General features: G+C 38.4%; 1 protein-coding gene across 1 annotated transcript in view; it reads left to right on the forward strand.

Annotated features, from left to right (window-relative positions):
- NR5A2 (nuclear receptor subfamily 5 group A member 2) overlaps positions 1-15,466 on the forward strand; it is an 89,212-nt gene that overhangs the window by 12,337 nt on the left and 61,409 nt on the right. Inside the window, exons 2-4 of the mRNA XM_008926843.3 lie at positions 1,017-1,135; positions 2,404-2,545; positions 5,226-5,872. Coding sequence (XP_008925091.2) covers positions 1,017-1,135; positions 2,404-2,545; positions 5,226-5,872 — 908 coding nt within the window. The remainder of the gene's footprint in view (positions 1-1,016; positions 1,136-2,403; positions 2,546-5,225; positions 5,873-15,466) is intronic.

A 15,466-nucleotide genomic window follows, 5' to 3' on the forward strand; every position in this document is an offset into this window, starting at 1 on the left:
TGCCGACCAGGTCGGGGGGCTTAGCAGCAGGGAAGGGAAGGAAACCGGCCCCATATCGAGTGGAAGGGTTTCATTTTGGGAATAACCTGAGCGGCTGACCGGGGCTCCTTGTGGGGGAGCTCGGCTCGAGTGACCGCGCTTCACTCCGCATGTTTTAGCCCCCCGTCCTCTCCTGACGCCTCCTCCCCGCCTTTTCCCCGAGCGGCAGAAACTTCAGGCGGCCCCGGCGCGCAGCTTTCACGCCCAGCCCCCGGCAGCGGGGGATGCTGGGTCTGCGGGCCGGGCAGACCTGAGCGCATCCCCCGAGAACGGCGGTCCCGGTGCGCTGTCTCTGCCGACCCGCGGACGGCTAAAAAGCGTCTCTCCCGTGTCTCTGCGGACCCGCGGGCTGTGACAGCCGGGGCTGCGGGCACTCAGCGCTCACCCAGCGGCGCGGGCAGGGGGCGAGGGCGAGGGGGCGGTCACCCCGAGACGACGGGTTTGGGAGGCGCGGAGCCGGTTTTAAGCTGGTTTTGCAAGTAGCTAACTTGGATTTCACGCGGTGCAAAAGTGCTCGATCTGTGAGATACAGATTTTGTCTAGGTAAATATTTGCAGGCTGATGTTGAAAGAAAACTTTAAAGGAAACGAATTGCTTTAAATATGCAAGTGACAGTCTTTTCTTTCTGCTTTTTTAAACGTTGCCCTTGATAATTCTTGGATTTAAATTAATTCTTTCAGTTTGTGATTCCATAAAGTAAGCACTAGGTTAAAGGCACTCTATAAATATAGATATCTAAACATAAAACTTAGAAGTTGATGGTTCTTGCTATGCTTCTTAAGTACCATGCAGATTTGATGATGATGAAAAACTGCATGTCTCCACGTAAGTTGTTTTTAAAAATAAAACGTTTTGTCCCCCTATTTTCAATAGTGTGCTTGTTTTAAGTGAGCTTTCTCTCTAGGTGAGAACAGTTGAAAAAAATTTAAGTTAGTAACATAAATTCTAATTGAATGTGCTATTTCTCCTTTCCCCAGTGTCTCAGTTTAAAATGGTGAATTACTCTTATGATGAAGACCTTGAGGAACTATGTCCAGTCTGTGGAGACAAAGTGTCTGGGTACCATTATGGACTTCTCACCTGTGAAAGCTGCAAGGTTCTCTACTTATTACTCCATACAAACACAAGTATAGCAAAAAATGTTTCAAATATAAGCAGAAAAAAGACAATTAAAGAAAACAGATGTGTAATAATTTGGGTTGTTCCTGATATGTTTCTTATTACATTCACATAAAAAATTTAACCACCAAAAAGCTTTAGGATTTAGAAGTCTCTTTGAGAGAGATATCTGCACAAATGGAAACAACTTTGACTGATTTGCATTGTAGTTTTGTCATTGCTTTTAAGTATTTTGCTGTTGTCATGTAGTTCTAGAAGAACTTTCATTCCTAACTGTCCTAAATATTGGTTTTAGTTGATTTATGTCCATTCAGAGTATTTCTTTTCATGGAGAATAAAGTAAGAAAATTATCCTCAATACAGATCAGCTTTGCAAAATCTAATGCAGCTTTCTTAAGATTTTTCTTTCATCCTTCAATATTCCATTGTACATTTCTGTGACTATAATGACTATGCACTTTTTTCATGCAAACTAGAACTGTCAGAGCTTACTTGACACATAAAGTCAAGTAACTAATTATTTGGTTAGATCATTCATTAATTTTGAAAATAAGTATTATTAAATGCAGTTTATCATATGGAAAGATGAATATATCTGCACTGTTTTATTATACTATAAGGTTTACATAATTATGATTTTATGATGTCATATTTTTAGTGTAAAATTTTTAAAATATTTTACAGTTATTTAAGTAGTGCACTGTAAAGGAAACTCCTTTGCCAGAACAATGCAATTTAACATTTAGTTGCATGGAAAAATTAACTTAGTCCATTATATTTTCACTAAAAAATAATCAATGAGTAGTGAATGACAAGCACTTATTATGACTCTAGCATGCTCCACTGGGATGTACAGTAGCCAGAGGTATTCTGTACCTCTGTTATCTTTGCAACAGTGTCCCTACTTATTTCATGCAAAACTACTTTAAAAGAAAGACTTTAATAATTCTGCTATGATTAAAGAATACAAAAGGAACTGGTCAGTGTCCCTATTTCTGCCACCACTGTCAGAGGCACAGAAGGCTACAGCCTTACCAATCTCTGACATAAGCCTATAAAACATAGCACTAAGACAAGAAAACCTCCTCTGGAGTCTGGGTTCAGATCACTCATTTAAAATAAACTCTGTAACTTTGTAAGTGCTTGAGTGGCATCTGAAAATTATGTTACAATGATTTCCATAAAATAAAATGCTGAAATACAATATTCAAGCAAAACAGGCTAATTTTTGTATCTATCATACAGGGATTCTTTAAGCGAACAGTCCAGAATAACAAAAGGTACACATGTATAGAAAATCAGAATTGCCAGATTGACAAAACACAGCGAAAACGATGCCCTTACTGTCGATTTCAAAAATGTCTAAGTGTCGGAATGAAATTGGAAGGTAAGAGCTACAGTCTTGCTGATATCTTCAACTATACTATAAAATTATAGGATTAGATGTTGCTACATTCTGTTTTATATTTCAAAAGTTACATATTTATGTTTTTGAAATTATAATAAAAGATTACTGTGCATGCTCAGTGAAATTGTTGCTTTATAAAAAATCTAGTGAGCAAATGGTATATCACTAAGAACCATAGTCCGTTTTTTCATATACATTTCATATAGTTTGATATTTCAGGAGTTTAAAGTCTGTGAATTAATGGAACTAGATATAATAGTTTTGCAGCTTTTTAAAAAGACTTGTTTTAAATTAAACATAAAATACATAAGAAGTGTCCAGATTATAAAAAAAAATTATTTGTTAGTATGGAGAGTGATTTATTTGTATTTTATCTAGGGTTGATGGGGTTTTTAACATACATTCTTCTGACAATAAGGCAGAAAACAAAGAAACAGATAAAATAAGGGTTTTTCTCACACCAACTTGCCTTTGAGATTAAGGAACCAAATAATCTCTAAAGTTGTGTCCTATATTTTTGTAATGCTACACCTGCGAGGCTATTGCAATTGAAAGAGAATAAGGCATTTTGAAGTACACTTTTTGACTTCATTTCACTTTCTCATCTACAGAGAATAATGAAAAGTGTACAATACCCTTTGAGGTAACCGAATGCAAAAATGTCGACTTGAATTTGTGAATCATACATAGTTCATTCTTTGATATATAAAATATTGAAATTCAGATTTCACAGCAGATGACATTTTTCCTTGACCAAGGACAAGCTCCTACATTCCTTATTGTTACAACTGTACTGAAATGACATTCACCGTAGATGCTTAACCAGGAAAAATCAGGCCAAAGGAGGGAAACATAATGGAAAAGACCCAGTCACCTGACTCTGGCAAAGGAAAGCTGTTGATATAACTGAAGATAAACAGAAAAATCAGCCTCCTGCAGTTTAATTGATTCAATACTGTTCTAATTGCCCACAAGACTGAGCGAGCACTGACACAGTGCACTAAACATCCTGAATCACTGCATGTGCTTCCAAATTCAAACAATACAATAATAGGACGTGTTAAATCCTTTTGTAATTGTTAACATTAAGGATAAGGATAAAATACATTTATCTACTCCTACTTTTAACTCCTGTCCCTTGCTGACAGTGATACAAGACCAAAATTTGTCTTCTGTGATTGCATGCAGTTCACCTTAAATTTAAGTAGGAGTTATACAAAAGCACTTGCTAATCCAATTTGCTCACAGTTTTTAATTGCAGAGTACTTAGGAGGATACTGTGTATACAGATTTAAAATAAATTACATTTACCAGTGATATCATTAATTTCTTGCATTTTGTTCAAAGTCAACCGCAATTTTAGAAGCATCATTTTTACTACAAATTCAAGCAAAGTGCCTGTGCTTTTAAAGATACTGTAGAAAATGTACTTTAGCTTCCTTATCCACATCCATGCAACTTCTTTTTCCTTGTTCAGAAAATTGGAAGAACACATGCTTCCATAATAGTAAATACTTGTGACATTTATATGTGTATTTCCCTGATAGTCATAAATATATATAGCCTTAAAAGTCTAGTTCATAAACAACCATAGACCAAAAAAAAAAAATCATTAAACGTTAAAGTCCTTATGATAAGGTACAGTATTATGCGTATCTAGCATTCATAATAAATTTTTAATGTCTTACTAATCCCTAAGATAAAAAGCTCAAGAACTTAACCTCCAGCAATCTCAGCAGTCTCAACATGTCACCAGGCTGTCAAAGGTTCCTCTTTCAATCTAACTGCTGTTGGGTAAGGTGGGCTTGGTGAAAGCTCCTCACTCACTAGTCCAGTACATATATACCATGGTGACAGACGCTGCTGTGGCATAGACCACCAGTATGACTCCCAAGGCAGCTGTTGAGTAGGATTTGTTTTAATTATTTCTAATTCCAGAGATATTGTAGACCAGAACAGTGTCAATAGTTTCTGTTTCACTTCCATCTTCCACGTGGAAGGCAGCAAGCTGACAGCTTTCTCTCTGCACATTCCAACTGCAGCTAAACATTTCAGTAGAGCTGTTCAGCAAACTAGAAATGTCGAAGTTTTACACCAACCTGAACAGAATCATCAGAAGGAAATATTTCCTTTTTGCCAAGAGAAATGTATTCCCCTTCATGACTACTGAACATTTCACAATTTACATTTCAGATGTTTTGCTGCGGTGGAAGGCAGTAATGGAATGATTGTAATGAGACAATGTGGTCTGCTGGATACGTCTCAGACAAATTCTGGACATCAGCCCTTGTTTCTTAATGACATAGTAGCTTGACATAAAACCAAATTACATTGAGATTTCCACATGATCCCATAGCAGGTGTGAAATTCCTGTAGCCATCCATTGTGTTTGTCCCTGTGTCCTAATCAATGTACAGAGAAGTTCTCCTGTGTTAGTAATATATGCATGTGACATTTAAGTTACTAGAAAAAAGTGACACTTGTTAAGTCAAAATGAATCTTTTCCTTTAGGAATAAAAGCGCAACTTTGAATTTGTGGGGGAAAAAAAGAAAAGAGGAGTTATATTTTTACATTTCTGCTCTCTCCTAGTGTATGTTTCACTAGAGAATGTCTATTCCAAGATTTAATTATGATTTACTTCCTCCTCTTCCCTGGCAGCTGTGCGAGCTGACCGAATGCGTGGCGGTCGAAACAAGTTTGGACCAATGTACAAGAGAGACAGGGCACTGAAGCAGCAGAAGAAAGCTCTTATCCGAGCAAATGGACTTAAACTGGAAGCCATGACTCAGGTGATCCAAGCAATGCCAACTGACCTGACAATATCCTCTGCAATCCAGAACATCCATTCAGCCTCCAAAGGCCTACCTCTGAACCATACTGCCTTGCCTCCCACAGACTATGACAGAAGTCCCTTTGTAACCTCTCCAATTAGTATGACAATGCCACCCCACGGCAGTTTGCAAGGCTACCAAACCTATGGCCATTTTCCAAGCCGTGCTATCAAGTCTGAGTACCCTGACCCTTACACTAGTTCACCAGAGTCAATAATGGGCTACTCATACATGGATGGTTATCAAACAAGCTCACCAGCAAGTATTCCACATCTGATATTGGAACTCCTGAAATGTGAGCCAGATGAGCCGCAAGTCCAAGCTAAAATCATGGCATATCTGCAGCAAGAGCAAGCCAACAGAAGCAAGCACGAGAAGCTCAACACATTTGGGCTTATGTGTAAAATGGCTGATCAAACCCTCTTCTCCATTGTTGAGTGGGCTAGGAGTAGCATCTTTTTTAGAGAACTTAAGGTAGGTAACAGTCTTATATTATCTTTCAGTCAAGAAAATACTATTTCTTACAATGTTGTACTTCAAGCAGGAAACCATGGTTTACATTTTCTCCCCCCGAGCATCTCATTCTTTATTTATTTGGCTTGAAGTAGTCAGACTATTACAAGGAGAAACTTGAAGTTGTCTTCCACCTGAGCCTGTAATTAGCTGTAGCAAAGAGATTCAATATTCAGTTCGGCTTTTCTGTATTTTAGTATTTATTATAACTACTGTTAACATCCATAGGGCCTTGCATAAATTTTACGCCTTCCCCGTCAGCATCACTCATTGTCTGGCTTGTATTCAGAGTTGTAAGCACACCTGTTACACCATTCCACATTCATTTATGTAATTATCTCATTACCTTATTTAACATAGGGGGGAACACCGTTTCTGTCTATCTCTGTTCACACTTTATGTAACTCCATATTTGGAATATTCACTTTCTCAATGAGATACTATTTTATGCACTCCCATGTGTCTAATTAACCATGAAGGCTGAATCCTAAGCAAGATATACACAGAGCAGAAAGCAAGGAGGAAGAAGATACCTTAAGGACTCCTTTTGGTTCTCATCACCACGAGTACATGGGGAATTCCTTTAGTCTAGGCTGCTACAATGACCTTTCAGCTCCTAATTTTGTTGGAGCACCCAGTAAACCCTCATGCACAGCTTTCTGGTGGCCAGAAATTGCTCCATTTACATTTCTCATAACTGTAAAAGCAGTTAGGTGGTCTGCTGTAGTCAGGTCTGAAATTTTAAGACAGAAATCTGAGATCAGACAACAGATATGAGCTACAGTTTTTAACGACTTTCTTGATACAGAAATTAGCTCTGGCAAGAATAATCTTCTGTCTCAAAAAAACCCTCAAGATGATGAACTCAACTCACATCTGAATTTCCTTATTATGTTGCCAGTTACCTATCTCTGTCTACTAGAGAGAGATGTTTTTGCCACAAGTATTTGCTGCTGAAATCTGTAAAGTTTTGTGACCACTTATAATTTCTGACTGCTGTCAAAATAATTCAGTATCCAAATACAATAATTAGTGTAGAACTTCACTGAGAACTGAATCTACATGAATCAAGAGCACAAAAGCACCCTGTTAAAAAGCTGCATTCAGAAAGCTTGCCACAACATTTCTGTCATAACCATAATGACATGGACACATGAAATAAAGCTTGTTTACATGAAAAGTAACCTGTATATGTTGCATATACAACTCCAGCTTCCCTCCATTTTTTTGTGGGAATGGTTGCAGGAATCACTGAAAACTCAGTCTATATAAGGAGAAAGAACGGGGGAAGTTTACTCAGAGAGAAAAACCAAAATGCATTAAAGAGAGGAAAAGGCTGTCACATATTTGCTATCTAAGCTGTATGCAATTTTATAGTAAGCTATAAGCCATGCTACCCATTTTAAATAATTTAAAAATTGAAATTGCGAACATCTTATTTTTCCAATAGACCACGTTCTAAATATCTGAGACCAGACCTTTCTATCCATACCTGGGGAGTACTTTAGTCTAGAGTAACAATGTTAAAGATCACTGAATCTTGCATATACCTTTCAGTGTAAAATTTTTTAAGTTATGATCTACCCTAAATTCCATTTATGATTAAAGTGAGAACATGAAAAGATATTCAAGCAATATTTTTTTTTATGGTTCCATAGGTTAATCTAGAGGCATATTTTATAAGTATTCAATGTGATATACTGGGAATAGTTTTAGAGAGGCTCTTCACCTCCAAACTCAGCCTGGATGATATTCTTTAACCAACATATGTTCACTAGTATGGACACAAAAGAGGCAGAAATTTGTTTCATGTAAATGCTGACCAACTTCTGGCTCTGGATGTCTGTATACACTACCATGTACATACAGATTTCTGTATTCTAAGAAGTTGCTACGTAGAGCCTTTGGCTAGTGAACTGACTTTCACACATTTGTAGAAAGCATTAGTTTCATCTTAGTGTTTGTACCCTTTACATCTTAGAAGCTTAGAAGTACAACAGTTTCATACCTTCTGGCATATCCAGATGAATTTTTTTAACTGGACAAGATCCACAGAATTGCACAGCATTCCAGAAGAAGAGCAACTCACTTGGAAATCCATCCACATCCAAAATTTAGGGACCAGATTATACACAATGCTAAGAACTTAGAGCTTTTCAATTTCTAAAAAGAGAGGTGCTTAAAACATGTTTAGATCAGACCCTACATTTTTAACAGTACTGGGTAACACTATCTGTCTTTTCAGTTGCGAGTACAAGATCAGTATTAAACAAAGGGTTTCAAACCTTTCCTGAAGGCAGCTCTCTCTGTGCATCCATGGTTTCAGGTCCTTTTGATCAAGGTAGCAAAAGCAGCTATTTCAGATTGCTCCACAGAACATGAACATTTACCCTGTGGGACAGGGTAAAAAAATTAAAAACCACCTAAGAATATGACAGATTTTAAGTGCAGAAGGAAGGGGAGGCAATTGTGATAAAATTGCAACTAGATTTTCAGCACAGTTGTTTTTCCTACCTGTACACAGAAGTATGTATTTGCTCAGAAAGATATTTTATTATTATTCCTACCTGTCTAAACTTAACAACTGAATATTAAGATGTCTTTCAGACAAGACAGGTCCATTAGCAGATCTCTGGGACTAAAATTTTAAATTACTCAAATAATTAAGCAGTATAAATGTGGCTTGTATGAAATTCATCTTGACTTTATCATCAGGAGTGATGCCTTGCACAACTGGCTTTGAGTTACTGGACAGCATGTTTGCAATTATTTACTGTATCTTTTCACTTCATTTGAAATTTTGTCTTACACACTCGTCTCTTCAATTAATATAAGAGAGCAACTATTTTCCTTTCTGCTAAATTTAGAAAATTGTAGTTAGGAGAATTCAGGAAGAGGATATGATAAAAAATGCTGTCCCAGTCCATCAATGGTTTAGGCCTTATTTACCCTAGAGATAATAACCCAGCACTGGGATACAGCTTTTAAGTTTTCTCTTTTTCTTTCCTTTTGGCTGAAGATTGGATTTTTTTAAAGAGATCTCAAGGGACAACAAATGTGTTTTAAAACTATTTACTGAAATTTTTATCAGCTTATGCTTATCACAGTCTTCTCACTTACTGCTCTACAAATTGTCATTACCTCTTTGGAATACGTTATACATTTAAGGATATAAAAGGTAAAAGTATTGACTGGCTAGAACTACCTACAGCATGCACTGCATTTGGAGATGACCTGTGCATGGATTTAAGTATGTAATTTAAGGCTAATATTCATACTCAGTAAAGGAGCAGATCCTCTCATCTTCAAACATTATTTGAAAAATTAAAGAAAAATTAAAGAAGCAAACTAGTCAGGATTAATAATAATACCAGAATAAGATCCAAAGCAGCCAATTGTAATCCAGTAACTTTACCACCTGCTGAAATTTCAAACATCCCTATCTTTCTGGTGAACTTGGAATACTTTATAAGTAGTAATTACATCATAAGTTCTGGGGGTTGACATTACATATTACTTTTTTATTCATAATGAGAAATGTTTCTGTGTGGTTCTTTATACACAGATGAAATCAGAATACAGAGATAACCTCCCAGTAGACTCACAATGATGATACTAGTAGTAAAGAAGGTCTTTGTTTGCTATTCTAGAGTTGTTGAAAACTCAGTAAATATAAAAGTAAGATATATCCATCTTATCCTCAGCTGAGAAAACTCAGGAATGCCCTGGGGATGCTAGATTTGTAGCTAGCTGTCTTAGCCAGGTGAAAGGTCTTTGTACAAAGCTAAAAAGAAAATATTGCAAGTGTTCCTAGAGTCCAAAGGTTGCTTGGCCCCAAGAAAGGATGCAGACAGCTCCACTGGACTGGTCTTTCCTCATCAGGCCGCATCAGTGAAAATTCAAAAACTACTTCCAGAGCTAAGTATTCCTGAACCCATAAAAGAAAGCAGGACAGGAAAAACACAGGACCTGCACTGTGGAACAGTTGTCAGGATACCTTCTTCTGGCTGAGGATCAGAATCAACTAAATGTTAATAGTTAAAAAAAAAGGCACTGAAAGACCGGTGACTCACAAAAAATACTACCTTGACTTATTTAGCTATTTTAGTGAGGATGTCATAGGTCAAAGTACTGTGTGAGCACAAACCCACTTAGTGAATGATTGCAGGAAGAGCCAGTGTACTTCATGTTAAAGAAGCTCATCCTACAACTATTCACTGAGTTTGCAAATTTAGGCCGTTCATTGATGTCAGACTGTATCAGTTCCAGGACAGATTTCTTGCTGTAAGTCTAAAGTTGCCCCTGCTTACATTAGCTGTGGCCTTCAAAGAAATGCACATATCTCAAAAGGACCCTGTCGATAGAACTTGTACTGTGCATGGCAACACAGATGTTTTGGCAGCTCACAAACTAACGAAGGCCTGGCTTTGTATTATGTATTCCTTGTAAGCACAACTATATTATCAGAGTTTCAAATTATTTCTCAAAGAAGTGCAAATAGTGTGAATAGGATTAACAGAACTCCTGGGGTCTCTTAATTTTTTCTGTAAAATCTATTTAGATAGATGTAGTAATGTAATACTTGATACACCAGCTTTAATTTCAAATTTCAGACTCTATGTAGTTAAGTATCAAGAAATGCGTAGAAAAGAAGGAATTGCAGAAATTGAATTATGACACAGAACTAGCACAGAATAGCAAAAAAATAGGTTTTCTGAGTTCCTGGTTTTTGAGAAAAAAAAATCAGCAGTGAAATACCTTAAAAGATCTCCTTCAGGGTGATGAAAGGTTGATAAAATATTTAGACTTAAGTAATCAAGTGCAATTTGATAACTTAAAGTGCTTTTGGACTTTGTAGTGTATGTGGTTATCAGGACAGGAAATGTAACTTGCATAGCTGATGAAATAAAATTTCTGCAATGTTCTTTCAGTCAGAGGGCTGCCAGAAATTGAGGTCCAGGACAACCCTTGATTTTGGTAATCACATTAGTTATTCTGTTGTCATGTGCAGCTGCTGGTTTTTAGTCTGTCTTCAGTGTATCTGGATCTGAGAAAAATACTTCTCAAACATTTAAAAATTTAGAGGAACACTGTAAACTTCATGATGATCTGGCTCTTCTCTGAACAAAGGATGTGATTAAATGCTGTATTTAAGCATGTGGGCATGTCATTTTGCAGCCTTTTTAAATAGTTTGTTCCGTGCTAAGCCTCTGGCACATTTTTTAGGCATAAAAAGAAAGATGACATTCTCCGATGCCCTTCTATGTCACATATGGATACTTTAGTTTCACTCTGCCATACGATGTTGTTATCACCTCTGATAGCAAGAGACTGAGTTCAGTCACTCTGGGTTTAGTAATTTTTCTATCTAATACCCAGTTAAGCGTCACACTGAGATTAAGAACCACGTTCCATATAGGTGTTTTTTGAAAGACTGCCACTTCTACACTTGAGTGGATCTGCCGTCAGTAGTTTGCTAGCAAGCTTACTCAGGTTCCCATGAATAGCCACAATGCAGTAACGAAGTTTTATCACCTATTAGAGAAAATTTGAGCAAGTAATGATTCCCAAAGCTGCCCAGCTCATAAGCAGAGATATAATAAGCTGTGGTATGGACATGATTCCATAGCTACAGCCACTCCTGCTACATGTCCTGAAGCAGGCACTGAGTTAATCAGAGTTTAAGGTATTTGTTACAGAAAACAGAAGTTTAACATTACAGTTAATTGTTTTCCTTCAAAGTGTAAGTTTCCAATTTGTTTGACAATTGCCAGTAGTGACATAGAAAGGTTACTTGGGTGCATTAGCAAATGCATATCACATTGCTGTAGGGCAAGATGAAAAAAATAGTGCTCTTTAGATCTTGCATGCTGTGAGTAGTCCAAAGTGATGTTAAAGTTAACTCCAACAATAATGGCTGTGCCAACTAAGAAACTGAACAATGAAAGCTCAGCCACATTGACAGTCTATTTTATTTTCAGACAATTTTTAACCATTATTTTCTGCTATGAAGATCAGAACTTTTTGCCAAATGACGGAGAGCTTTGCACGTTAAAAATTACACAATTCCAGTCTCTCATAAAAATCATAGATTTTGCTTCATAAAGTCACATTTTTGACAACAAAATGACAGATCTTCATTTGCAAAGGTCTTGATTTTTTGCAAGCTTCTGCAACAAACAAACAAACAAAGGCAAGCCATTTTTCCATCTGCAAATTATGACATTTTACACAACCAGGCAATAAATCTTACTACAGGAAGAAGACTAGTTTCATTCAGATCCAGAGTTTTTGTATGATACCTATATCATTCAGATCCAGCACTTGTGTATGATACTTGCATGGGATGGTTCCCAGTTACAGTGAAAGTTTGCCTTTATAAATTTATCAAGGCTGTTCAGATTAAGGATGTTCTTCTGTTAACCTGTAGCCCTTAGGATCACCTACAGTAAGGATGAAATCCCAGCCATGCTGAAGTCACTTACAGACTTCCTATTAGCCCTGCAGAATGCCCTATAGTATAAATGGATGCTCTTCTATATTTTCATATAGAAGAGGTAAGCTGTCCCAGGTCAGGGAATTATCATCTTTGTACATATATCACTGTGGAGACAATAGCTCCAAAACAATCCACTCAGGAATAGGGCTGAAAAATGCTGACAAATTACAAGAAAAACAGAGGAAAGTGTGATTTATGAAGAAAGATTAAAAATCCAAATATTCATAGCTTGATGAGGCATCAAATACATCCATATGAAAGCCTTGTAGAAGCACAACATCTGAACTAAACAAAGACAAAGGAGAGTGAGGAACTGTGTAGTTCCTTACCACTGTTATTGGTGCTACCTGTGGTAGAGCCAATAGTATGTTTTCCACAACAGTCAGTCATCAGATTCATTATTGGAGAGAAGGCCTAAAGCTGAGAGCTGTCAAACTGTAAGATCACTCAGAACAGGTTGGACACACTATACAACTATATAAGCACAGGAACATACTAAAGGATTGAAGTATTTTCCATTTCCAATGTCAAAGTTATTATAAAATGGAGTTTCAAATAGAGGCAGTAAAACCAAGAGGCAGACTGCTCTTAAACATCTGTCTGGTATCTCTGTACTCCATACTTTGGCCAGTATGCACTAACAAGTAGATTTTCAGACTTTCTAAAATAGAATAACCCATCAATTGCCAGGGAAGTGTGTCATTTTATGCTAGCCAAAAACTTAGTACAAGAGGAAATAATATTTCAAAAATTAATTTAAACCTGAGCACAATTCACGAAATACTCAAATCAGTTATAACCATTTGATTTGAACTCCATTACAGCCAACGTGAAGCCAGTGGCCATGTCCAAAATAGAGTACTCAAATAAATGAGTGCAGTGCAGATCTTTGCGTAAAGTAACATGTAACATAGCTATTGAATCCTTCCCACTTCTCCCACACCTGGCTGGAAAGAACAGTTAAAAGCAAGCTGGAGCACAACCACTATTTTTAGGGCAGCCTTTAACCATTCCCTGATATATTTTTTTTTTTCTAAAAGAAGTCTCTTAATTATCAAGTCTGCAACCATTTCAACTGGAAATAAAAAGCACAGTTTTGTTCAGCTAAATCACAACACACCTTCTTATACCACATTACAGAATTGATTTTAAACATTTACTCTCCCTGTGCCATAGAAACCACTGGGCATCACAGCCCCATCACCTCAGCCCGACTGAGGGGCAGGGGCTGCCACTTCCCAGCCGAACCAGGGCCAGTCTTGGGGATGCTGCCAGGACCATCCCACTCCACCACCCTCAGAGAGGCCCTTGAGAGGCCCTTGAGAGCCCCAAGGGCAAGGCAGGATTTGAAGGGACGAGGCAAGGGCACACACAGGCACTGAGGGAGCTCAGGGAGGGCATCGCTGGAGCCTGAATGGTGCCGTGGGTGGGGCCCAGGTGGGGCAATTAGGGGTGTTGGGGCTTGCAGCTGAGGGGCTGTGCCCAGCGCAGGGCGTCAGCAAATAACATGTGAGAAACCCCGAAAAAAGTGGCAAAGTCAAGGGCCACGGCTTTGCACCTCCCACGCGTTCTTTCTCATGACCCGAGGCTGACTCCTGGCCACGTAAAAGGGGTTCGGGCTCCAACCCGAGGTGGCGCGCCAGGAGCTGCTCTGCCGCCCGGGGGTCCACGCTCAAGTCCCGAGGCAGGGCAGGGCAGAGCAGGGCAGGGCAGGGCAGGGCAGGGCAGGGCAGGGCGGGCAGGCAGGTGTGTCGGGGTCGATACTCAGCCCTGGGCTCTAGGCGTGTGGAGCTCCAGCTGCCTTCCCTGGAAAGGAGCCGCTTCCCTCCCTGTGTCTCCTTTAGGAGCGGGTTGCATGGGCTGCTCTGTCCTCCACCAGCCCAGCCAGGCACACTCATCCTGTGTAAAACAGAGACAGGGACACAGCAATCGGTTCTGTCCTCAGCAGATGTGCAGCCCTTACCTCAGCCCGTCCATGTCCGAGTGGGTGGCAGCATCAAGGGGAGGAGAGAGCATTTGTGCTGAAAGGCAAACTGCCAGTTAGTTTTGCTTTAACGCTTCCCCAAATCCAGCTGCTTTCAGTGGAGTTGAAAGATACTCACCAAATTTTTCCTTAAAATGTTCTTTATTTGCTATTTTGAAAATAGGGACTGAAATGTGTTCCAATTGGTGTCACCACAGGCACGTTTGTAGAAAAACTACAGAAGAAACAATCGAGGCGATAAGGAATTAAGGAAAACTAAGAAGGAGATAAAATACAGAGCAGATGGGAAAGTGAGGCTATAATTTTATGTAGACTATCTCAGTGTCTCTTTTCCACCGGCAAATGGTGGAAGTTCAATTATAGGTGGTTAGAAAAACATCAGGGCAAACAAATATTTAACACCATGTCTTGGAAACACCCCAATCGTTATGCAACCATTACAGACAAAAAAAGGGATACCAAAAATTAGTAAAATAAAATACCAATATTCATATTGCAGTGAAAAAAGAAATTTCATTTTGTTTAATTCTGGAATTGTCTGTTGTACCCATCAGTCGGAGAGGGAAAGAAACTAAAATCTGTTTTCGGAAATTCAGAAATAGAAAAATGCTTTTTACATCTAAATACAGCTCTTGCATTTGTTGAAAGAAAAGCTACTTTGATATTTGTTGCTAAATAAAATCTTGGATCAAGTAAACTTAATTAAAAAAATTAGTTAAGGCAACAATAAACACAGGAAATATACATGAATAAAGTGTTCTAAAAGTCAGGCAACTCTTTTAAGACTATAAATATCACCTAAGCGAGGCCACTATAATTAGCAAAGGGTGAACAAAAGAAGACATCCAGAAATAGATGGGGAGGGGGGAGGTTGGGAGGGTGAAATGTCTTGGTTAACCTTATTCGAGTGTTCTTTCCATAGCATAGGAAATGGTTCCAGCTAGCTCATGAGTTCTGTTGGTATTAACTGATTTTTAAAAGGACATTTCCATGTTGTCTGTATGCCAAGAAATTCTTTTACTGGCGTGTTTGCTGAATACAGGAAACATCGCCCTAACTAAGTGACACTGAA

Source organism: Manacus vitellinus, unplaced genomic scaffold (assembly GCF_001715985.3).
Source record: "Manacus vitellinus isolate BGI_N305 unplaced genomic scaffold, ASM171598v3 scaffold_44_pilon, whole genome shotgun sequence".
NCBI classification, from domain to species: domain Eukaryota; kingdom Metazoa; phylum Chordata; class Aves; order Passeriformes; family Pipridae; genus Manacus; species Manacus vitellinus.